At 40.1% G+C, this 24,971-nt stretch overlaps 1 protein-coding gene across 4 annotated transcripts in view; it reads right to left on the reverse strand.

Annotated features, from left to right (window-relative positions):
• Arl15 (ADP ribosylation factor like GTPase 15) overlaps positions 1 to 24,971 on the reverse strand; it is a 361,818-nt gene that overhangs the window by 197,310 nt on the left and 139,537 nt on the right. For all 4 annotated transcript variants that reach the window (XR_005284686.1, XM_038323071.1, XM_038323072.1 and 1 more), the window contains one exon: positions 22,574 to 22,633. Coding sequence is in view for 3 of the 4 variants with exons in the window: in XM_038323071.1 (XP_038178999.1) it covers positions 22,574 to 22,633 (60 nt within the window). In the remaining variant the exon portion in view is untranslated. The remainder of the gene's footprint in view (positions 1 to 22,573; positions 22,634 to 24,971) is intronic.

Consider the following 24,971-nt stretch of genomic DNA (forward strand, 5'->3'; position numbering starts at 1 on the left):
GATAATGTCTGGAGGTGGGGCTCCTGGTACTGATTGACATCCTTCTGTCATCTTTTCCTCATCCATTTGCTCACAAGTCAGCAGACCACTAATTCTGGAATGTCTTTATGCATATATCTACTCATCTTGACTCTGCAGTGCTTCTGAGTACCATGATGTCCCCTAGAAGCACATTAACTTTTCTGATTCCTACACTATTAGTAACACAGGGAAGTTATATTTCTGTGATTTTCTAAAGTAAATGTTATTGCCATTACTGCTGCACTGAAAAAAAACGGCAAACAAAATAAATCCTAGTCTTGTAGCTAAAATATAAACAGCCACAGGGGTACATCAACTGTCCAGAATTCAGCTAAAGTCTAGAAGCTGTGGGGCAGCACACAGAAATGTCCTTAAATTAACATCCTAAAGCTCACTTGCCTAATATGCTGAAAGGTCCCTGGGGCTCACACAGAAATTTTGCCTAGAGAGAAAAAAATGTGATCACACTTAACTTCTTGGCTCTCCACTCAGAGCATATTAGAAGTAGTAAATCATTTGTGGGAGATGGGGGAAAGGATGAATCCACTAGCGAGAGGGATATGGACAGTAGCAAAATTGAGAGTTATATAGCTGTGGCAAAACCAAGAAAGGAAGAAACGAAAAAGATCAAGAAGACACAGGAAAGAGCAGAAACCAGAGCTCAGCAGTTTAGATGTAAGACCGTGCTGAATAAACACCCTCCCTCTTGAGAGAACCATCTTCCTGATGGTGGTCAAACAAAATGATGGATTATATCCCAATACCCTCATTCATTGTTGAGGAGAAAGTGAGTAAGAATGTAACCCCCAAAGCACAGTGAAGAGTGTCACCAGGCTTGATAACCATCAACCCTGCCCAATGAACCTGTCCTGCTTCCTTCTCTGAATTATATCTACAGACATTAATTTCATTTTTGCATATAGCTCCAAAGATAAGATCCTTTTTAAAACAAGAAAATTACTATTATTACATTGAAAGGAAATTAAGATCAAATTGTAAACTTTTTAACCTACTCCAAGTATTAAAATCACTTAAGATATTAAATCAGGATCTATTTTTATGCTTCTGATTAATTTAACTGGTTAAATGCCAGGAAACATGGAGAGCCATGAGAAGCACCTGCCTCGCTAACCTAACAACTGGTCTAGATGGGACAGCATTAAATTATGTGTTTTGGTACTTAAACTATGTTCTTTAATCAAGGGAAATACTTTTTGAGAAAATCGCTCATTAAGATAATTTTGTTTAGTCTACAACAACCCCTTCAAGATGTGAAGTGCAACAACTTGATTACTATTTGAGAGCAGTATTCTATCCCTGAAAAAAAGAATCTGAACTTACACACACACACACACACACACACACACACACACACACACAATTATTGAGAGATGCCATGTCAATATCCAGGGTTCTAACATTGAACTGCAAACACAATGGCTCAGACCTGAGACATCTACAAATGTCTTTGCTGACTAGGCAAGGGAGTAAGAACTTGAAGAACATATAGACTGCCATCTCTGCTTAATTTAAACCCATGGTTTTGAAGGCAAGGTTAATAAATGGTATTCTTTGGATTTTAACTGAGAAAAATCAAACATATATGATATCTTAAAAGGAGAAAGCCTGTGCACCCATGTGAAGGGAATAAAGTGGTTTTCTGAGAAAAATACCTCAAAACAGCTTTCAAATGAAATTTGAGAGAAACAAAGATAAAACAGAGATTGTATGACCTTCCTAACTCAGATGTGCCCTGGAATGGTGGAAGAGACCTGGTAGCCCTTGGGTGACTATTATGGCCTGAGTCATGTGTCCCTATGTCTACCCATCACCTCCAGTGCTTGGCATTTTCTGTTCATCCTGTCTATCATGAAAATATGATCCTTTCAATGTAACTGCCAGTGTGGAAAACCATGAGAAGCGGTAGTCAAAGAATGAGGCCTGCCACACAAAGTTCTCAATGACCTGAATCCATGCACAGCATTTGCAAATCTTTGCATTTTTACCCACGTGATTAATTCTTCCTCACTGTTATTGTCTATGTGTCTCCTCTTTGCTATGATCTCCTTTACCTCCATTTCCAAAAATGATCCATTCACGAGGCTGGCATTAATACCACTTGAACCATGCAATGATTTTTTTCATAGCATCTATGTACAATATTTTCCCTACGATTCAGCCAGCGTAGTTTATTATTAGTGGTTATCAATGTCATATATGACTTTCTATTTTGTACTCCTGTTATTTATACACAACATCTTTAGGTTCGTCAATTCTAGTCAAAATTTTGAATGTGAATTTACGTGACCAACAATTGAAGTATCCTTTTGGGTCCCAAGACCTACTCTAGGGGTAAAAAATGCACAACACTAACACGGCTACACTACCACCAGAAACTGCATTGCTTTTAAGATTCTAGCAATATAATGGGACAGGTAATTGATATAAGAGGTATTGCTACTGGAAAGCCAACAAATGGTCATCCCTGGCAATGATAATCAAACACTTTAGAAACCCAAAACAATTAACTGGAAGACATAGAACTAATATGGAGAAATGACCCATGCCCTGTGGCGAAGACCAGAAGATTGTAAGCGAATCCCAGATAATTGGACATTGAGTTATTTACATTTTATATTACATTTTGGAGTATAGTTTTGCTTTATTCAGATTGTGGCTGTACCCTGGCTTTCTTATTCAAGTAAGAAAGTATTTAATTCATTTTATAAGAGCTCACAATTGGGGGACTTTGGATTTAAAAAGACTGTGGATTTTAAAGATACTAAGTTCTTAGGTGTTTACAGATTTAAAGACCATGAGACTTTTAAAATTTGGACTATTTATATTGTTGATATTAATGTGACATCTTGGGGAGAACAAAAAAGAAAAGGTTATGGCTTTGTGTCAAACTGACAATGTTAGTTTTATGTTAACTTGACATGGCTAGAGTTATTTGAAAAAAAGGCCATCTCAATTTAGAAAATACCTCCATAAGATCCTGCTATCAGGTATATCCTTAATTTGTGACTGATGAGGGAGGGTCAACCCTGGGCTGATAGGCCTGGATTCTATAAGAAAGCAGGCTGAGCAAGCCACGAGGCATAAGCCAATAAACAGCACACTTCATCAACTCCTGCCTCCAGGTTCCTGCCCTGACTTCCCTCAGTGATGGACTGTTACCTGGAAGTGTACGTTGAAATAATTTAAATTTGGACTATTTATATTGTTGATATGTTTCACTACAGCAATAGTAAGTAACTCTAATTAGGACAACAATGAATAAAGAGGAGTGCAGGCCATCCGTACAACCCATCAAAAGGAGACACAGCTGAAAATGGAAGCTACTACCTGTACAAATAAGATTGCTAGCCAAAAGTGTAACTTGTCCAGTCTTGGTGGCAAACACAGTCATGACAGTGACAGTCACTATTAGAGCCAGGTATTATTAGACACATGATATCATAATACCCTCGGGCCTGATAAATGTATTTCTTACTCATTTGATGTTTTCAGAGCAAGGAAGGACAGAAGACAATGATGGATCTGTCTGAATTTGGTTGTGACTCATCAAGAAGTAGCTCATGTGTTATCCTAGAGACCACAACACCAAAAATAGTCACCTACCTTAACTTTTAAAAAAAAATATTTATTTATTTATTATGTATACAATATTCTGTCTGTGTGTATGCCTGCAGGCCAGAAGAGGGCACCAGACCCCATTACAGATGGTTGTGAGCCACCATGTGGTTGCTGGGAATTGAACTCAGGACCTTTGCAAGAGCAGACAATGCTCTTAACCTCTGAGCCATCTCTCCAGCCCCCTACCTTAACTTTTATAAAGGTTTTCAGTATCATAGCTATAAAACAAAAGAGAGAGAAAGAGAGAGAGAGAGAGACAGAGAGAGACAGAGAAAGAGAGAGCGCAACCCATGGCCAATCATCTAAATGAGAAAGATAATTAATGCAGGATGAAAAAGAAGAATGAAAGTCTCACATGGATTTACATTTGCAAAAAAAAAATAAGAACAGATAAAGGGGGGAGCAGAAAGGATATAAAAAAAGAGTAATTTTCAACCTGGAAGGAGTTAAGAGGAATTTGGAGCTTGAAGATAGAGTGCATTTCAAGTCTCCAGATCTAGACAGATCACATACCAAGATAGCAAACCTTGGTGTCATCAAAAACAGCTCAGAGAAATGTTATAAAACCATCGAGAACAGGAATGTTACCAGAAGACTGGTGATAGGTAAAACAGTCCTGAACTTAAAAATTCAGATTATGATGAACCACCACAGGTTCACCACAAATAAGTCTCAGTAATCCTCAATTCCTTTCAGAGTGACCTGCCAGGTTTCTGGGTCCATCTGGAAAGTACAATGGTATAAGATCACTTCAGAAAAATATTTGACAAGTCTTCTGTTGTGTCTTTGGCTAAGAATGAAACAAAGGAGGAGAAAAGGCACACTGAAAGAATTTTCAGCAGTTAGGTACCTGACATCTGCCGACTGGAAATGCATGGATCTGTGCCAACATGGAACCAGTTACCTTTTCTATGGTTTCCAACCAACCTTAGGTCTCAGGGCACTTTACACACAACTCAATTACAGCAATTATCACACCACATAATAGTTAGGTAATTGCATGTCTATTATTCCCCATAGCCTGTGAGCTCCCTGAAGGAATGATTACATTCTAGTCATCTCGTTATCTCAAGCACAAGACTAGTAGCAGAGTGGACACTTATGTTTTAATTCAACAAAAACTTTGAAGATATCACATTAATATTTAGAGAAGGCCCAAAGCAGAAAGAAATTGTTAATATTTGGAGTGATAAAATTTAAAGCACATCTGAAAAAAATCTATGACAAGCTGGAACAATAAGCCAGTGCTTACATAATAAAATTATTGAATAGATATATAAGAATTTGAAGTCAACTAAAGAACAGAAACAGAAAAGACCTGACTAATAGCAGCTGGTTGTTTTGAGGCATGCCCAATGGGAGCCCATGGGGTGCCAGGTCTTGGACTGCTGGTGGGAAGAGAAACAGCACTGGAAGCTGAAGGTACCAGCACCTACAAGACTACACATGGCACTGCATTCTGAGCACGTCAAACGGACCCACTTAAAACGGGTCTAGAGAGCAACCACAACAGAAACAGACCAGAAGACCGTAGGTACCACGTGAAAGAGAGTTAAAGAAATGGGATATGTTTAGGTTTTGAAAACTATCTTCTAGTGTGAATGACAGCAAGATGGATATGTCTAAGGTAGTATCTAGGGGCAATGTATTTGTCAGCACGGTCCCACAAAACAGACAAGAGGCACACATCTCCAAGCTTAGGGTGAGTGCTAATGATATGCAGGGTTCAAAAGCGAATGAAAAGCGACCTAGGTTGAGTAAAATATAGGGAAGTCCGGTTTGTGATGCGTGTTGCCCAGATGTAAAATATCATCTGTTCTTGTGACAAACAACCCAGAGTCCCATTAATCACATGCTCCTGGCTGCAACAATCCACATTCAAATTAAAACCATGAAACAAATCACAATGTCAAGATTCACACGAACTCATCTTTTAACAGGCTGAGGGGCGGAGGGGGGGGACATATGCATTAAAAGAAAAATCTAGAGAAAGCGTTATACAATAAAAACATCTGAGAGAACTTAAGCACTTGGGCAGGCAGAGCACGGGGTTTGAAGTGCATAGTAATTAAAAGTTAAACACAACGCACAGCCTGCTCCGAAACCATGAATACATCACAAAAGCATATTTCTTTTTATAGCCACAGGGCCGAGAATTTTGCTGTTTATATCTATCCCAGCATACACATCCATAGCACTGCCAGGACTGTCCCCTCTGACTTCACTGGGAAGCTGGACAGCAGAGACTGTCTGGGCTTCTTTCAGTGCAGTTCAGTTTGGGTCCAGCACTGGCCCAAGAATCAGCTCTCTTCTTCAGCCACTCCACGCTGCCTGCCAGTTCCACAGCTCCTAGCATTTCCCTTCCAGCCTCAGATATTAAAATGTTTTGTTGTTTTAAAATTTGATTTAGAACTGCTGTATATAGCTTTTTTTCACCTCAAGCTCCCCCAGGTCAGCAAGCGCCAAGAACGTTCAAACAGTACGAAGCACCCACTGCATATTAAAAACAAGGATGGGGCCAGGGAACCTCGAGGCGACAGACTCTAGATGAGCCACGTCAGGCATTTTCCAGTCCCAAAGAAAGTTTCACATGGTCTGCAGATGAGCCAAATGATGCACATGGTGGCCCTGAGCTCACTCCCTGTGTCCTTCTCCGGTGACCTGCCCCACTGAACTCCCTGAACAAAAGTCCCAGTGGAGCTGTTCAAGGAGGACAAGTCCTGCCTCTCAGAGGGTTCACTCTGTACTGGCCAGGGTTCTCCTTTTCGGGAGAACAGTCGAGCAAGCCAGGAAGTATTTTCGGTTCTCATTGGCTCCTTCTTTAAAATGATGACCTGGCCCTTGTCTATCTGAGAAAAAGGCCACGAGAGAAACAAGGAAGACAGAACCCCACTGAAAATCACAGCAAGTGTTAATGGCTACGCTGTTACTCAAGACTACCATTTCAGCCTTGCTAATTAGTAAGCCAGGGCAAGTCGGAGGTGCTGGTCATGGTATAGGACTCAGGGGAATGAGAAATGAAGGAAACGCTTGTGTCAGAGGTCCCAGCCATGAACTCACACCCGCTTTGCTCTCTTCTTCTCCTTCAAACACATACTGTTCTACATGACAGAAGGGGGTGTGCAAGGGATTTACTCACAACAGCCCGAAGAGACTGTCTCCACAGAACTTTAGTGGGGAGTCAAGGTTTTAAATGACAGCTGTAAATGGTGGGATTCAGAGATTTCTATTGCTTTTTTTTCCATCCAGCAACACAGACTAGTGAGAATATTTTTAAGGGAAACTGAGGTAAGGAAATCATAGAAGCAGAACACTGCAGTGACTGGGATTTAGATCAGGCCATTTCTTTTCTTCTTCTTAAAGAAATAAATAATACGATGTGGCTGGCCTAGAACTTGCTATATAGACCAGACTGGCCTCAAATTCCCAGAGAGCCAACTGCCTTTGCATCCTGAATACTGGGACTAAAGGCTTGAGCCTCCACACCTGGACCAAACAAGACAATCTTAAACTCAATTTATGTGTCAGATAATAATAAATAATGACTCAGGTAATAAAAGGAAATATATATGGAAAACACACACATACACACACACACATATATAAATCAAATACAAAATATACTAGAACATCAAAATAAAATTTGAAATAATGGTTTATAAAAACAATTATTTTGTAATGTTGTAAATAATTTAGCAAAACCTACCACAAAGTTTACCTGTAGTATTAAATAGATTTTCTATAAACTGATAAAAATTTTAAAACAGGATCTCAGTAATATTCCAGAAGGTAGAGAAGCTAGATTCGACCAATTGTTTACTAAAACACAGTACCCACCGGTGATAATGATGGTAAGATCCCAGTGGCATCAACATCTATTAACCTAAATTCCTTTAATCACTCTGGGAGGGTATTCATTTTAAAGCATAGTGTATGCAAACAATCCAACCGGATAAATCATTAGAATCCTTAAATTTGGGTAGTACTCAGTGCTTCCTGCATAAGGCCGTACAAAACAGGATTTCCTTTTATCTACTAAGTGAAAAATCATAACTTTTTTGAAAATGTAGTTTATGAAATCATGCATAATATAAAAGAGGATGAGTATGGCCATCGATTTCTGACAAATGCCTTGGTAGATAAAAATCCAAGTTCACATATCATTCCTTCCCATAAATATTCCTTAACTGCCTTAGGGCTTGATAAGTGGGCCAGCTCAGAAACAGGCACAAATTAACTGAAATAATAAAGAGCCCCTAAACCATTATACCATATATATATATATATAAATCTCTTTCAGATTAGAATGAAGGAATCCAGGTGAGTGGCAGCAATAACTCGGGTCTTTTCCTTCTTTTCTCCAGTGATTAGAAGGAAAATATATTTAGCAGCCAGAAAGAGAAAGAAAGCAAAGACTGGGGAGCTTCACCCACGAGGAAAATTGGATGCTGGTTTTGTTCTGTAAGTGATGGGGACAAAGCAGCATCCTTTGACTCCCAGTAAGAGATCAAGAGTTTACTATCAAAAACACCAGGGACATAGGAAGAAGTGCCAAAAATCAAAGCATAGAATCATCAATACTACCTCAAACAGGAATAAAGGTGGCCCTGAACTCTAAGCAGGGCAGAAGAGTGCTGTTCAGCCTGCCCGATTCCAAACCTGAGCATGGCAAAGGCTGGCAACGGTTACTATAGAGAGAAGGAGACCTCTCCACCTGGAGTCTGGTATTTGCTATGACATTACATGGGTAGTAATATGACTGGATTTGGGTCTTTCCTCTCAGCTCGTATGCCTACAAATATTCCTGGATCTTTTCACGGACTTGAAGAAAGTAAAGGAAGTCCACCTGGCACAGAGTTCTTGAGACCAGTGGTGTCTTATCTTTCATTCATTTTATTTCTGCTATGCTATGAAAAAGATCCCCTAGCGAAAGTTAAACCAAACAGACTATAATACCACATATGCAATAAACTCATGTGCTTTTGATGGAACTATAAGAAAACAGCTGTGTTTACACCAATTTGGGGCCGGAGAATGACTACACTTCAACTCTGAACTGTCAGAAGCTGCCAGCAGCCTTCTTGTTGGGTTGGATGTTTTCCAGTATTCATAGGCCAAGCCTCTTATCACTTTTTCACGGACACACACAGAATGAAAAATGACTAGAAAAGTTTAGTTCTGTTCAAAGGTGTGCCTAAATCATTTAGATCTTTTGTATTCCTAAATTTAAGATAAAATCATCTTGGCTCTTAACTTCTTACTTAAATGAATTTTCATTTATCTAAACTGAGATTGCTTGGACAGTAACTTAAAAATTTGCAAGGTAAACCTATAGACAAAAAGATGAACAGCATCAAAGGGAAGCCACATTTGAATAACACTAACCTATCCATAATCGAACAGCCTTAACCTCCATCTTTCTGTAACTAAATACCAAGAAAGATACTTCTGCATTTTTACCTTTCTGGATGCTATCCATCCCAAAAGACATTGTCAACCTAATTAAGGAAAGAGAAGTTGAATGACTACCAAAATCTACTTAGGAAGAAAATGGGGGTTTGGGAAATAACATGAAACAAAATAAGGTTAGCACTCTGCCTCTAGTCCCTAAACTGTGAACTTATTAATAATATATTCATCCCACCATTTTTCTGGCAAACAGCCACCACCAATTGATTAAGCCCATCTCAATGAGATGAACTTTAGTTGCAATGCATTACAAACAGCCAAAAGTGGTATTTAACACACAGAAACACATACAAAATGGTTTTCAGAAGTACAATTGTTTTCATTGCTTCAGAAGCAGAAACTTTCCCATGTGCTTTTCTTCCCATCTTAATGCTATTATTGTTTCCCGCATCTCACTACTTTCTTGGAAACCTACATTCTACCAATGGCAGAATCATCAAAGTAGCTTTCTTAGGATCAAGGTTGAAGAGAGAACACTGCATCAACACGGCTTTGGGTATGAACCACTATAGTATGAAGCACAACTGGCTATGCTGGGAAATTTCTCACTCTTTATCTAATGAATCTGCCATGCGTATTTCTTTTCATTAATTGCATGCTGCTGCACACAGACAGATTAATTCTCGTTTCTTTTATTAGCAATGAGACTTTAAAACACTGCATATGAAATCAACAGACCTGAAAACATCTTCCTCTTACATTTTAAGTTCTTAATATGCAGCCCTAATGATTCAGTTGTATATGATTATGTAGTAATTGCTATAGTTCACTCTGTTTCTTGTCACGTGTATTTTTATTGGAAAGTATTGGGGGAGGGGGAGGCCAAGATCCCACCAGAAGCATATGTTCAATGATTTTTAACCTGAGATGATTAAACTATCCTTATTTTAAGGGACACAGCGTGTTTTCTAGAGTTTCATGCAGTATGACCGACAAATAATAAACTACAGATTTCACAGAGTTTGGTGTCCTGTGCGTATGCACGTGACACTGTTCCCGAAACCCATACAATTAATATATCTATCACCTCAAAATGATGTCACCTCTGCCACCTCTGTCCTTGTCTTCCACAGGTAACTAGTCATCAGGGTTTTAAATTTAGGTTACATTTCTATTATATATAGTATACAATTTTACCCTACATATAAATACTATTTCACATTGTCTCCTTCTTTCACTAGACCTAACTATTTTGAGATCCATCTACATTGCTGCATGTACCAATGGCTTATTTAGTTACTGAATAGTATTCTATCACACAGATGTAGTCATTTTTCTGTGCACCGATGAGTGTCATTTTGAGCCGTTTCCAGTTTTGCACTCTAACAGAAGAAGTTACCATGAACACTCACATACAAGACTTGGTTTAAAAATGATGTTTATGCTCTATTTTCATTGTAGGCCTCCTATTGTTTTCTTTCATCTCCTCTGTTTTCATTCTTAGAACACGTAATTAGGACAGAATTGGTTTTGCCTTGCCTTTTTAGGAACTACGGAAGTCACACTATTTTACATTGCTACTGGGCCTGCAGGAGACGAACCAGTTCTGAACCTCCCTGTCAGGTTGTTTTAATTGTAGACAGATAATTCCGCAGGAGCAGTACTTTACACCTGCATCTCTATCACAAGGTACTTCCCACTCCTGCACGGGGACATCCCTTCATCCGCTCCTAAATGAGCTTTCATTATTTGATTTTACTCCTTCGTTTTTCATGTGGATCCAAGTCCTTTAGTTATGGTCTGTCTGTCAAAGAACAGAAGTCTTTCCATAAAAGGAAGTCTCTAAGAAATCTTGTTCCAACCCAAAGTCACAAAGATTTCCTCATATGTTTTCTGCTGGAAGTTTTAGGGTTTTTTTTTTTTTTGAGTTTTAAATTGCAGAGTGAAACAATCAATACAGATTTAAATTTTGTTCATGGCACATGGTTAGAGTACCTTGAAATTTTGTGTTTTGTATTTTTTCCCTTGTCTAATTTTCTTTTCAGTGGATTTCTATTAGAAAGCACAAATATGGTAGTTGGTGTAAAATTATGTATATTTCAAAAAGAAAATCTGAGTATAAAATACATAAGTATCAGCACCAGAAATGTCCATGTAGATTCTCTGCAGCCATCACTGGATTGGCAGCAGCCAAAATGAAGTGCCATCTCTTCATGACTTCCGACTGACGCAAGCACCAACAACATTTCGGGCTCACCTTCTCTCAGTCGAAGAAGAGCATGTCACCCCTCTTCACATAAAACTGAGGCAGAAGTAGAAAGTTTGATCTATGGTCATCTGGAAGGATGACGAAGGCCGGGTTCTCGGAGTAAACTACAAAGGCCAGCAGGCTGGCAAAGCGGTCCAGGTATACACAAAGATATGTGCCGTCTATACTGAACGGGAGTAGCAAGAAAACGCTAAGGGCAGAACTGTCCTTGTGGGCATCTACCACAGAAAGGTGTCTATCATCAGGCTGAAGCTGGACAAAGACTGCGAATAAAACAAAGAAACTAACAAGCAGACAGACTCCTTTCCAGGCAAAGGGAGACCAAGTTTTGACAAATCAGGAAGGAGAAGAGCAAATACGGGGAAGAAAAGATTGGGAGGATGAAGGAGTAGAGGAGCCTTACACAGAATGCTCACTAAAGACTGCTTAAGTCAAATAAGTAAGGAAAACCAAAAATACATAATGATCAATTAGACCAAGTCTCTTAACGTGCTACTCAAATCTTTCAGTGTTTTTTTTATTTTGGAAGAAGCCAGGCTAAATTATTCTCCTGTTTAGAAATCTACTAGTTCTTTTTTCTATATTCCTTAGTTTGGCTTTCAGAATGAAGTAGCTCAGTATTTTAAAAGTTTGTGATTATTTAGCTGTCTTATCGTAGCGGCATGAAATCATCCAAATTTCTGTTCTAGTTCATCTGAATTAACATTACTTTAAGTACATTTTTTCCAATGGCATTTTAAGGATAACATTTAAACACTTTTATCTTTATCTTACCATCGTGTTAAACTGTCTTGTAAAAGGTAAGTGTGTCATGCTATTGTTAAGGTATTTTAAAACAAACTTAAGCATATCACACTTACTGTGATATACATGTGATTTATTTATCATAGCTTTAGCTGGTTTTCCTTCTTGAATATTTTTCCTGAATTTATCATGTTTTCTTTATATTTCCTCTCTTAAAATTTTCATTTTTTTTTAGGCCTAAAGAGATGACTTAGTGGCTAAGAGCTCTTGTTGCTCATACAGAGGACTCAAGGTTGGTTCCCAGAACCCAGATGGTGGGTCACAACCATCAGTAACTCCAATTGCAGGAGATCCAATGCCTTCTTCTGACTTCCACAGACAACAGGAATGCTCATGGTGAACAAGCGTACATGCAGAAAAAACACTTACACACATAAAGTAAACCAAATAAAAATCCTTTAAAAAAAGTTTTCATGAGAAAAAAATTTACTTGATTCTAGGGGAATTCCTTCCACTGAACATACACCCTTTTGAACTCTTTTTAAAACCCACTGAAGAATATATCACCTAATTTTTAATGTCGTCATGTATATCTCAGGTAAACGCCACATTTTCTTTTGTTAATTATAGTCTGTACTCCATGTAAGAATATAATAGGTTCTATGCATCTTTCACTTTATCCGCCCATAATTTCATCCATGTTGACATATGACACATAGACAAATACCACAAACATACTTAAAAATATAGGGTAATACATGCACTCGTGTGTGTGTGTGTGTGTGTGTGTGTGTGTGTGTGTGTGTGTGTGAAAGGTGTCATAATTAACCATCTATTTGCATTCCTACTTGGTACTAAGAACCCAGATCTGGATATTCATTCATACTCATCCTCCTTCTGTTACTGTTCCCTAAAGTTCTTTTCCTCCTTCATACTTCCAATGTATTTGTGTGGCGTTCTGAGGAAATTCTCTAGTTCAATCTTTAGTTTCAGTAATTTACATGTGAGTTGTGTCAACATTTTCATTTAAAAATTTAAAGTCAAATTTAAATTCCTAAGTTCTGGTTTTATTCTTTTCTCGTGGAGGTAAAGCCTTTCTGGAGCTCTCTGGATGATCTTCTGATCGCTCTATTGTCCCCAGGGTCTTTGATAATTCTCTTCCCATTTTGAGTTGGGTACCTTTCCTTTGCGGTGCTGACTCTGTTCATATTGTAGGGTGTCATAATTGCATGCTCATCTTTGTTTGAGAATCTCCGTCTGCCAGCTCTTTCGTTTACCGCTGTCTGTTTTCAGTGATTAATGGGGACAGACAAGTGGCTTGGCTCCTGTGTGTGTGGGCTTTCTAACCCACCTGGCAGTCCGTATATATTGAGACACTGCCCTACCTTTCTGGGTCTAGCACCCACATTCAAGGACTTAGTTTGTGGGTAAACACAGCTGCTATCCACCACTTAGTGCAAGGAGAAAAGAAAAATAAAGGCACAGCTCCAAATGTGGCGTTCCAATTAATATCTCTGATGAACTCTTTGATTAATAATCCTGACGAATTCCACTTCTATTTCATGTTTCCATTGTCTGTATCTTAAGCTTTGTCTTGTGTTCCTTTCTTTGTTATAGATTTAAATCTATCTCGTTTATAGATTTCATTTGCCGTGGTTTGGTAGTCACATACACACACACACGTTTAATATCGGCTTGTGACAGGAAGGGGGAGAAAATAGAAACCTTAAAAAAAAAAACTTAGACTTTTCAATTTTTAGTCATATAAGTTACTTAAATGTATGCATTAAAATTCATATTTATCACTTCTCAGCCTTGTGGCTAAGATCAAATATAAAATTCATAGCTAATATTACATAACAAAATTGTTCATACTATTAGCTTGCAGAAGGATGGCCAAAATATTGGTAACTTCAAGATTTAAATGACCATGCATCTTCAATAGAGTCTTTTTCTAACACTGTGGACCTCAGGAAATGAAAAATCATTAAGTATGTGATGCCACCAACAGTGTCAACCATGTTTTATTAAGCATTGGATATGTCAAAGCCTCAGTTTAGTTTGGTGACTACTATATCATTAAGAGCCTTATTACTTCTTCTCTAGTTGCCAAGATACCAAAACAATGATAAGAACCTATGGAAGTCTGAGTGCTTACATAGTCATGAGCAATGCTTCTCTACCATGAAGACATACAGAAAAATAGGCTGAAGAATGAGTGTATGCAATTGCACATACAGACAAATATGAATCTGTCCAGCAGGGATTGTATCCTTGAGGCCAGCTAACTAGCATGAATTAAATACTAGCAAGTATTTTTTCCTTCTAAAGAGTCTATCATTACTCTAGTATTTTGAGGAATGATGTACCCTGTGCCTCGAAACTGGTGATATTGTTATGAAGGGGTTTCTTTATCTCTTTTTCTTTTTTGTGTGTTTGTTTGTTTGTTTGTTTGTTTGTTTTTTGAGACAGGGTTTTTCTGTAGCTTTGGAGCCTGTCCTGAAACTAGTTCTTATAGACCAGGATGGCCTCAAACTCACAGAGATCCGCCTGCTCTGCCTCCTGAGTGCTGAGATTAAAGGCGTGCGCCACCACTGCCCGGCTATGATGTGTTTTTCGATGCTTTAAAAATCTATCTTGTCCTATCCATAAACCAAACTCATTTCTCCCTCCATAACTTTGTTCCCATATGTTCTTTTCTGCATTCTTTCCCTTTCTGAAATCTCCTCTCTTCCAACCTAACCTAGATTGCATCCCATACTCATTCCAGTGATAAGATATAACTGTCTCTGTGTGTGTGTCCTGCTCACACAACCCAAAAAAATGATAGAACCTATATATCTAGTATAACTAAAGAAAAAACAAGTAACTGAGATTGAGATAAAAAGGAGAGAAAGCACCCAGTGCCGTGCAACTTCTGCAGGAGCTCAAGGTGGCCTCTGAGATTCACAACAGCCAGGGCAAGGCAGGTACTATGAGCTCCAGGGACAAATGCATGGGTTGTGCTGTCCTCCAACAGGACAACAGCCGTCAGCATCATCGGCTATCAGCGCTGAGAAGAAGACTGTTTTGGAAAAGCTACAGGCCTGGCCCAATGTCCCATAGCTTGTTTTGTTGGAGAAGAATATTGGTCACCTGACTCTCAGTGCTGTTGCTGCAACAGCACACTGAAACCAAATACACAACGAAAACTGGTTGTTATTATGGTAACCCCTGGGAGAAACACTAATACCTACTCCCTCGTGAGGGATAAGAAGCTAAGCTGAGAACACGAGATAAATGTTCCGGGGGGGACGGGTGGTAGGGCTGCAAGTGTGCAATGAGCCATCCCTCCCATAGTAGGACACGGTGCAACCTTCAGAAGCACAGGAGAACTCTGCTGCCAGGGGTCAAAAGGCCAGGAAACGAGTTTCTAGAATAATCTTTATGTGTACAGCCTTAGCAGTGGACTGTGCAGTACTATGCTGGACTATGACCAAAAAGATAGATTTTTAAAATTTCCTAGGGCATTCCTCCAGGAGAAAACAAGAATTAAGGTCAGGTCTCCATGAGCCAGTAATAGACTTCTGGGCCTCTAGATTCATTTCCTTGGCTCTGCTGACTGTTTGGCTCAACATTCCCTTAGCAAGTGTAAAAAACGCTCGAACACCACCACCCTGGGATCCTGTTCAACCAATTCAGATAGCTGTGGCCTTTTAACTCCCATCCAAGTGACTTGGCTTTGTACCAACATCATTTCCCCTAGTATGGCCCAAGCTTAAGTGATAGAGTACATGGCCCAGGGAGCCAGGAGTCAACTGGCTCTTCCTCGTCAAGAAAGGCCTGGTTCTTCTCTTAGATAAGGAAACAATACTCTATCAAGAAGCTTCAATCATTCAACACTACATATTACAATAGATGGACCCATAAAAAGAGAATTAGGGAAAATACCAGTGTCCATTCTTTAAGCATCTTTTCCAAGGAGCTTTAGGCAATTTAATTTTTCTCTTCCAGCCCAATCCCTTGGGAAATAAACTTGGGGTGGTTTATTAAAGCTTGCATTTTACAGATATCAAAACACAGCAAGAGGCTCAGACATAAAGTGACAGGGTATCTTGAGAGAACACTCCTTGCTGAGCGACATTTCTTCCTTACAATCCTGTGATAGATATAGAACACTCATACTTTTCTTGGGTATAGCTGCCTATAGATTCCTTAATCAGATGGTTCCTCAGTATTCTGTGGGCATGGTCTTCTCTGGGCCTCCTTCTCTGCTGTCACCTACTTTTGCCTTGGACATGGTTCCTTGTCCCTCTTGCTCATACACCCATCTCTGCAAATATCTAGAACTTTTACAAATGGCATGCTGCTGGGGCAACAGCAAGAAGTTCTAGTGGCCCCACCTGTCTCTCAGGCCACCACCTTTGCACAGCTATCTGAGTATATTCTTTCTTTTTCTAGTACAAAATCGACTCTTGGGCTTATGCCATCTGACTCCTCCTCCACTACTGTAACCCTAAGAGCTAGGAATTACAGTTTGTGTAAGCATGTCTCAGGCCTTTCTCCCCTCTATAAGTACAGCAGGGTCACAGAGATAATGCATAATAAACACAGGGAAGGCAGCGTGCAGGTAAGAATGAAAGAGCCATACTTCCCTCTCAAGTAACTTTCAGCAAAGGAAAACAAGAACGCTTTTTTTGTTTATTTACGTATTTATTTTTTTTGGTGAAGGACATCAAATAGCCTGGATTTAAAGGCAGAAATTAAAGGAAACAGGCAGCCATGTTCCCTGGGTTGCCTGTCAAGAAGTCTGTCCTGGACAGTTTCTGGGGAAACTAACAAATGCAAATAGGCTGGACGAATACACAGCACCCTGAGATAGCCAGCAGGACAGCTAACAGCACCTTTCCCTGTGCGGAGGCAGTTCCCAGGGCAAACAAGGAAGCAGGACACAGCCGACATCTGTTTCCTATAACAGCTGGCTGCTGAGAGACGCAGGCTTAAAAAAAATGGCTGAGCTGACAATCCTCAAAAATCCTTCGGTCACAACTGCAGGGACCGACAGAGGGTGACCACATACAACCTGCGCTTTCAACAGCTCCTGGCTGCCTGCTGTTCTTTAAGTGTGTGTGTCGGGGGGCGGGTGGCACAAACAAAAAAACCTTCACGGATTTTTTTTCTATTTGATTGACAACTAGCAGCCGTGACTACTGCAGTGTCAGCGACAACTAACTGCCTGTCAGATTTATTTCCTTTGCCTTTCTGAATGTCACCTGTGAACACAAGACAGCCACAGAGGGCACTGGGTGGGGATGCTGGTCGCGAGAGGGTGGAAACACAATTCAGACATAACTCATTAGAATATTAGATGGGGGGGAAAGCCTTTTGGCAAAATCATTCATGGCTCCAGAATTCAGTGAGAGTATATTATCATATCTTACTCTGTACCAACAAATTTTTACCTCTGTATTCTATCAATTCGTATATGAAATTTCCATATTAGAAAAAGACCCATCCATGAGTGCACAAGACTCTGTGGATTTAGGAATGGCACATTTCTGAAATGAAAAACATCAGAGCCATGAAGTCACCGCAGTATAGATGACGCTTTCATCTCGGCTAAGCGCTGCATGAGCCAAACAGAGAACAGTAAGGAGGCAAAGACAGTCAAGAGAGTTTTCAGAAGTATAGGCGGTGAGATGAAAAGAGGCAAAAAGCGCTGAACATTAGCTCGTGTGAATTTCTCAGCCTAAGGCAGTGGCTGAACGAAAGGAGAGAACATGCTCCCTTCCTGGTGGCCTTTTGGTTTGTGCAAGTATATTGTCAGAGACAAACAGGCAGAGAGGAGGGGGGAACGGGGAGGGAGGGAGGGAGGGAGGGGGGAAGGGAGGGAGGGAGGGAGGGAGGGAGGGAGGGAGGGAGGGAGGTAGAGAAACAGGATGGGGAAGAGAGAGGACAGGATTAAGGGGGTGGGGCAGGATACGAAAGGCAGAAAGAAGTTAATATGAAATTTGTTCATTTAAGAGACCATGAAGAAAAAGGTTTCATTGAAAGTTGAATTTTTGTTTGTTTTAATTTGTAGGGAGGGGCCCAAGGGTGGAGTGGGGGTGGGGGTGGGGAGCAACGAGAAGATAATTTTAATGAAGAGAAATCCTGCATATGTTGGCTGCAGACAAGGCCAGCGTCCTCTGCAGTAGCCCTCACGAGCTGACTTGATTTAGAAACTACTGCCACCCATGTTTCACAGACAAGAAAATACTCCGGAGCATGGATGGCCCCGAATCCAACACAGTGAGTGAGTCCGGACACTAGTCACTACAGAAGAAAAGTCACTAAAGAAGAACCTGCCTGTCCATCCGGAATCTCTGCTGGGTACCCTGGAAAGGAGAAAGCAAGAGGGAGTAGAGGCCTACACACCCAGCATCCAGGAGGCTAACGCAGGAAGACTGTAAGGTCAAAGTCAGACTGGGCTGTGAGTGAGATGCATCTCCGGGACAGAAGCAGGTTAAAGAAGTCAAACTGATTTCAGTGGGAACCCTCATGAGTGGAAGAACACACTGGTAAAACCAACTCCATGAGAATAGCAAAGACCCCTAATGGGGTCAGAGTCAACACTCGCTTTGGCTAGGCAGGGTCAGAAAAGCACGAGTCCAGCCATTCTCTCCAGTCCTATAGGAACTGATACTTGCTTTTAAGAAAGTAAGCAGGACATAAGGAGCCCTCCTCCTGTCTTCCATCTGAGTGACACAGTGCTGCTTTGCTAACTATAGCCACCACCATAGCTCGCTAGAAAGGAGCCTAGAGAATAATATGTACTCTGGAAATACTTGGTGAATGACTAAATTAGGAAAAAGAATTCTTTGTGGGAAGGTTCTAGAAAGACTGGACATCGGAGTTAAGCAGAAGTCAGCACCAAAGCAGTTAAGTCACGAAGAAGCCCGGCAATAGCATCAAGAGTCAACAAGGGTTTGCTCTGAAAGACTTCAAAACACGAGCGTGACAGGAAGCAAAGGTAAGTGGACGGTGAAGGAAGACGCAATCATGAGACACTATTTCAAAAAGTCTTGGGAGTGAGGGCAAGGTGTTCGTGTGGTCGAGATTGTGTCTCATGAACATGACACAAAGGAAAAGTATCAACACAGGCTGGACATTCAGTGGCACAGATAAAATGAGCTATTGGCAGTTCAGAGTTGCTGTGGAAGCCAGGAGGCATTTTCTTCAGTGATGTCGCCACTGAAAGGATGCCAAAGCTCTCCTAAATATCCCCTGACCTAATCTCATGTAAGCAACCTAAACTCACAGGGGCATTAAAAAGAGAAAGGAAAAAAAAGAGAGAGAGAATCAACAGACACATGGAGGAGGCAGGAGGGAAATAGGGAAAATATGGACAGAAATATTTTTTACTTATGTATACAAATGTGATAATAAAATATGATATACAATTAATATATGATAATAAAACCATAGGTACAATCATTGCTGTCTGGCAGAAGTGGACAGGTAAGCTGCAAAGGGCAAGCTATTGTGAACAGTGAAAACTGAACTGGCCCGTCACACTGCCAGGCTCCACTGCCATCTTTTGTCTTCATTTCTCTACGACCTTGGTTTTTGTCCCCATTCATTTCATTAGTTTCCAAATCTTCGTTAATTTCCTACAGTTATACTCAGGTTCACCTCGCCCGTCAAATCTCTAAGGGCTGTTTCTTGCTTAGACTTAGTCTCAGCCCTAGACACTGTGGTGGAATGAGGGTACAAACTGTGGGGGATACTGTGAAAGAAGAAACTGATGTGAATGAGAATCACACAACAGAAATAAACAATAGCACTATATATCCATATATATATAGTATATCCATACATATACACCACATATATATGACATATTCACATATATAAAAAAGCATGGATCAGTTACATGTACAAACACAGCTTGTTATTATGTTAAGATGACCTGAGATGACTTCCATTAAACTAAGCTCCATTAACCACTGTTATTTCATCTCATGCTATTTCTCCTTACTAAATAAGGAAGACAAATAGTTTGTGTGTCTTTTTATTTTAAAACAGTAAGACATTTAACTTAAGGTTGGGAAGGGAATGATGAAAAGCCTTGGAGTTTCCTGAAAGGGTAGCGGAAGGCTTTGCAGGTTGGTGGGGAGGAACAGGCCATGCCGTTCTCCCGAGTTAGCCCAGGATGAAGGCAAACATCTGCATCTTCCTCACGATACCTCGCTTCATCCTTAGCTCTCATCAGCTGCCTCCCTTGATCATCTACCTTCTTGAGTTCCTCCCTTGAATTTATTGTTTTCCCCACACTAACAAACCAACTGAACTCCGATGACCCATTCTTGAGTAGCCAAGCACTGGTGAACGCAGGTGACCTGCCATCCCAGAGAGGTCCTGAACCGCTCAACTCTTTCCCCCTGAGATTAGGAACACTTGGTCAAGCAGCTCCCAGGCAACCTGATTTCACTAAATCAGAATTCTCCCTAAATGTCCAACAGCTTACATTGAGATGACTCCCTTGGTACCTAGAATATACTTTAGAACTCAGGAAAGCTGTGTTTTCTTTAGGTGTGCTAGCCCAGCTCTTCACATGCTCCTTCCAGAGTGAGACACAACAGAGTACGCTACTCCCTAAGCTTTCAATAAATAAGTAATAAAAATCGACCCCCTCTGCTGCCTCTGAGGCTGTAAAATTGAGTACACAAGTAGCACTGTGAAGTCTACTTGTTTTCAATGGAAACAGAGTTGTTAAAGTTGAGGGAGAAAAAAATAATCTATGATTGGGCCAGAAATGTGCTCTTCCACACTAATACAAAACACACACATGAATCCGAGCAGCCTTAACCAGCCTGCTGCTCCAATGCCCAAGGCTCTGTCTTATACCGATGTTCTTCAACCTCCTAACAGTAAGTTAGGGATTAAAATGTGCCACCAAAGCCTATGGAGTCCTCTTGATGTAATTTCCATCTTGTTAACTGTCAGAGCACAGCTCTCTAGCCGTGAAAACAAACTTCCTTGAGAAACAGCGTATTCTTCTCCTACGTAACCCCAGTTCTCCAATTTCATTTCCATTGCACTCGATTTCGATGGCATACGGTCAACATTAGCTTCAAGCATTCGTTTTTCTTAACTGTTCAGAAACATTCACTATTTCTTTCACCCAAATAAACATCTTATACAATAAACACTTTGCCAAGTCACAATAGTTTCTTATACTTGATGAATGTTCAGTGAACATTTTAAAAATCTAACCTAATGATTAAAACCAAGAGAATTTCCAAGCCATACCATTAGATCCTGCTGATTTTTATATTAGGATCTCTGACTGCAAAATGTCTACAGATAATATCGTCACTCGGAGAGTAGCTAGCAGAAACCAAAGCATGATGAAAATAGTCTATTAGGAAGCAGTTTCAGAAGGTTTTCCACAGAAGTTACTTCAAGGGTGTTTGTATTTTACTGTCTGACAGCTTTCTAGCTAAGATCAGCAGTCATGTTCCCAGGATTTTATTGTCCAGTGGAAACACCGAGCATCTCAGGAGAAACCTGGAATTGCCGATGCTTTTCAATACCAATGCTGTAAAGGTCACTGTTAGCTGTCACACTGACAGCCACCTGGAAAGGCCGGTCAACGCTTTGCTGAACAATATAAGAAGGCATCAAATGTTAGTAAGACGGGCATAAAGCTGAGTGTTTCCATTTCACAGCACTAGAAATAAGTCACAATTGGAAATGACCTTGACAGAGGAGAGAAAAAAAACAACAACAAAGAGCAGGGTAAGGTCACCATCACACAGTGATTAAGAAGACAGAAGAGAACTTTCTAAGTCACTAAACTCACCGATATTATACTGAACTCTGGCACTCAGCATTTTCTTGTGCCGTTAAGAGAATTTAGTAGGTTCACTGGATTGACTGACTTCTTTGTTAATCTATTTGCATGGGTTAAGACCCTGACTGACATAAAACACAACCCCCAAAAAAATGCCAGACAGAGAATGCAATGAAAGACTGACTGATGTATGCTTTGGGGTACAGCCTATCCAATAAATGTGCCTGGCCAGCAAAGAACCCATTGGCAAAGATTTATTATCGGAACAAATAGAGTCTAAAAAGACTTGCATACAATCGAACCTGCAGTAGGCATTCACACGTAAATACAGCTTGCCCTATCTAGCCCATTTTTCATTTACTTTTTTAGATTCTTTCCATACGTTCCCTTTTAGAATAATTAACAAGTAAAAGCAAAGATGTGGCATGGCATTTGCCATTAGTGCGTAGTCCTTTGAGTCACGCAGGAGAAAGCAAAGTCTAACCTTCCACTCCAGGATAACTGCTGCTAATTCATGTGTAAAGGGACGGAAACATGACTATGAACTATACTATTAAGAAAAAAGTAAAAACCCATCACCTAAAATAAATTATCACAGCTTAATTGCATGTAACACATGAAGAGCAAGCTTGTAAAGTCAAGGGCAGATGTAAAAAGGATTGTAAAAGTTATACCTCCGAGTTCTTTTACATTCAAGATGGCATTCTGGAATGGCACTGCCTTTATACTAAAACCTAAAATTAGAAAACAGAAAGAGAAGAATTAGCAACTCGACTTTTACACTGAGACACTTAAGATGGTCAGATCTTGTGTTTGAGGAAAATTGAGGCTCGCTCTACATAGCTCATATTTATGCCAGGAACATATCATTTCCAAGGTAAAATAGGCTTATATTCTCTTTCACTATTCTGAAACATCACTGAATATTATAGCCAAATATAATACTATCCCCTTCCCTTCAAAATACTGCCCTATTCCTTACCATGTAACAATTATGCAGCTTTTTACCAATTAGAAGATAGCCAGAAAAAAATGAGACATTTCAAAGAAAATATGGAATCTACAGGTGCCTAAGGATTTAGTTCTTAATATATTACACTTTTTTCTCATGTATAGTCCAGGAACTAGTGATAAAACAAATAGAAACAATCTTATATTTGAATTTTCTTGTATTTCACTTAAGGACACAATAATATACACCTATATTTTTTAAAAAGTAAAATTATAAATAATCATTTATACACAAATAATTTTACAAAGAATGTCATAAAACACTGATAATGTTCAGAGAATATGGCTCTAAACTAACAACATACTTAGGGTCTAACTACTCATAGTGAAGGCAACCAATTTAGCTGAAACACATAAGAATGTACATACACAGTTGGGCGGTGTTGGCGCACACCTTTAATCCCAGCACTCAGCAGGCAAATCTCTGTGAGTCTGAGGCCAGCCTGGTCTACAAGAACTAGTTCCAGGACAGGCTCCAAAGCTACAGAGAAACCCGGTCTCAAAAAACAAAACAAAACAAACAAACGAATGTACATAAATACATACACAGACACTGGATATTTCTGAAAGACACAAGAAACTGGACTAGCACTGACTTGAGAGAGAATTGGGGACCTGGAAGCCTGAAATAGATTCTCTTGTTTCAACTGAATACCTTACCTTTGCCATGTACTTGTTTTCTTCTTTTTTCGAATTGAGTAATTGTAAGGAGACCCCGCTTGTTGGTTCCCAGCTGCTCAGCCCCAAAATAATCATACAGAAACCATATTATTTAAATCACTGCTTGGCCCATAAGCTCTAGCCTCTTATTGGCTAACTCTTACATATAAATTTAACCCATCTCCATTAATCTGTGTATTGCCACGAGGCTGTAGCTTACTGGGAAAAGTTCTGGCGACTATCTCTGGTGGGGCTACATGGCTTCTCTCTCACTCTGCCTCCTTTCTCCCAGCATTCAGTTTAGTATTCCCCACCTACCTAAGTTCTGCCCTATTAACAGGCCAAGGCAGTTTCTTTATTCAGCAATGGTATTCACACCATACAGAAGGGAATCTCACATCAAATAATAAAATAGTAATTTTAATAAAATTAATAAATGAATAATCTAAAGCTAATTTTTTAGTAGTTTCAGGGTATGGTTTTATTATGAATAATTACTACGAAATAGTTATTTTTCACAAAATTACCAGTAAGGAAGAAAAACATACAAATACTTTTCACTTGGGATGTTATGACTGGTGATGAGGAGGGTGAAAGGCTCTAATAGGCACACTGTAGGTAAGAATGACTACATGGCATTGCTCTGCCTTATAAAAAGGATGTATCTTTTTAGCCCAGCCTATCTTCTGTATGCCTTCTCTCCACATTCTCCCAGCATTTTGACAGGCTAGAAATTACAACCAATCATTATTGCTGTTGTCGTTACCATTATTATTATCTCATTTATTATATCCTGAATACAGTTTCCCCTCCCTCCCTACTCCCCAGTCTTTTCCAAGCACCTCTCTTCTCCCCCAGATCCACCCCTGTTTCTGTCTCCCCTCAGGAACAGGCAGAACACCCAGGGTGTCAACCAAACACAGCATAACAAGCTACAATAAGATGCGGCAAGTACCACCACATCAAGGCTGAATGAACCAGGCAACCCAGTGGGAAGAAAAAGGTTCCAAAAGCAGGCAAAGGGGTCAGAGACAGCCTCCTGTTCCCTCTGTTAGGAGTCCCACAAGAACACCAAGCTACTCAACCATAACATACATGCAGAGGACCTAGATCAGACCTCTACATGCACCCTGATCTCTGCAAGTCCCTGAGTCCAGGTCAACTGATTCTGTGGGCCATGTTTTCATGCAGTCCCTGACCTCTCTGCTTCCTTCAATCCTCCCTCCCCCTTCTTGGGAGAAGTCCCTAAGCACCACTTAATGTTTGGCTGTGGGACTCTGCATATGTTCCCATCAGTGTGGATGAAGTCTCTCTGGTCTCTGACAACAGTTCTGCTAGGCTCTGGTCCAGAACACTCTGCAGGCAGGACAGCTGTAGGTCAAAGGTTTTGTGGTTGGGTTG

Source organism: Arvicola amphibius, chromosome 3, assembly GCF_903992535.2.
Source record: "Arvicola amphibius chromosome 3, mArvAmp1.2, whole genome shotgun sequence".
Lineage (NCBI taxonomy): Eukaryota > Metazoa > Chordata > Mammalia > Rodentia > Cricetidae > Arvicola > Arvicola amphibius.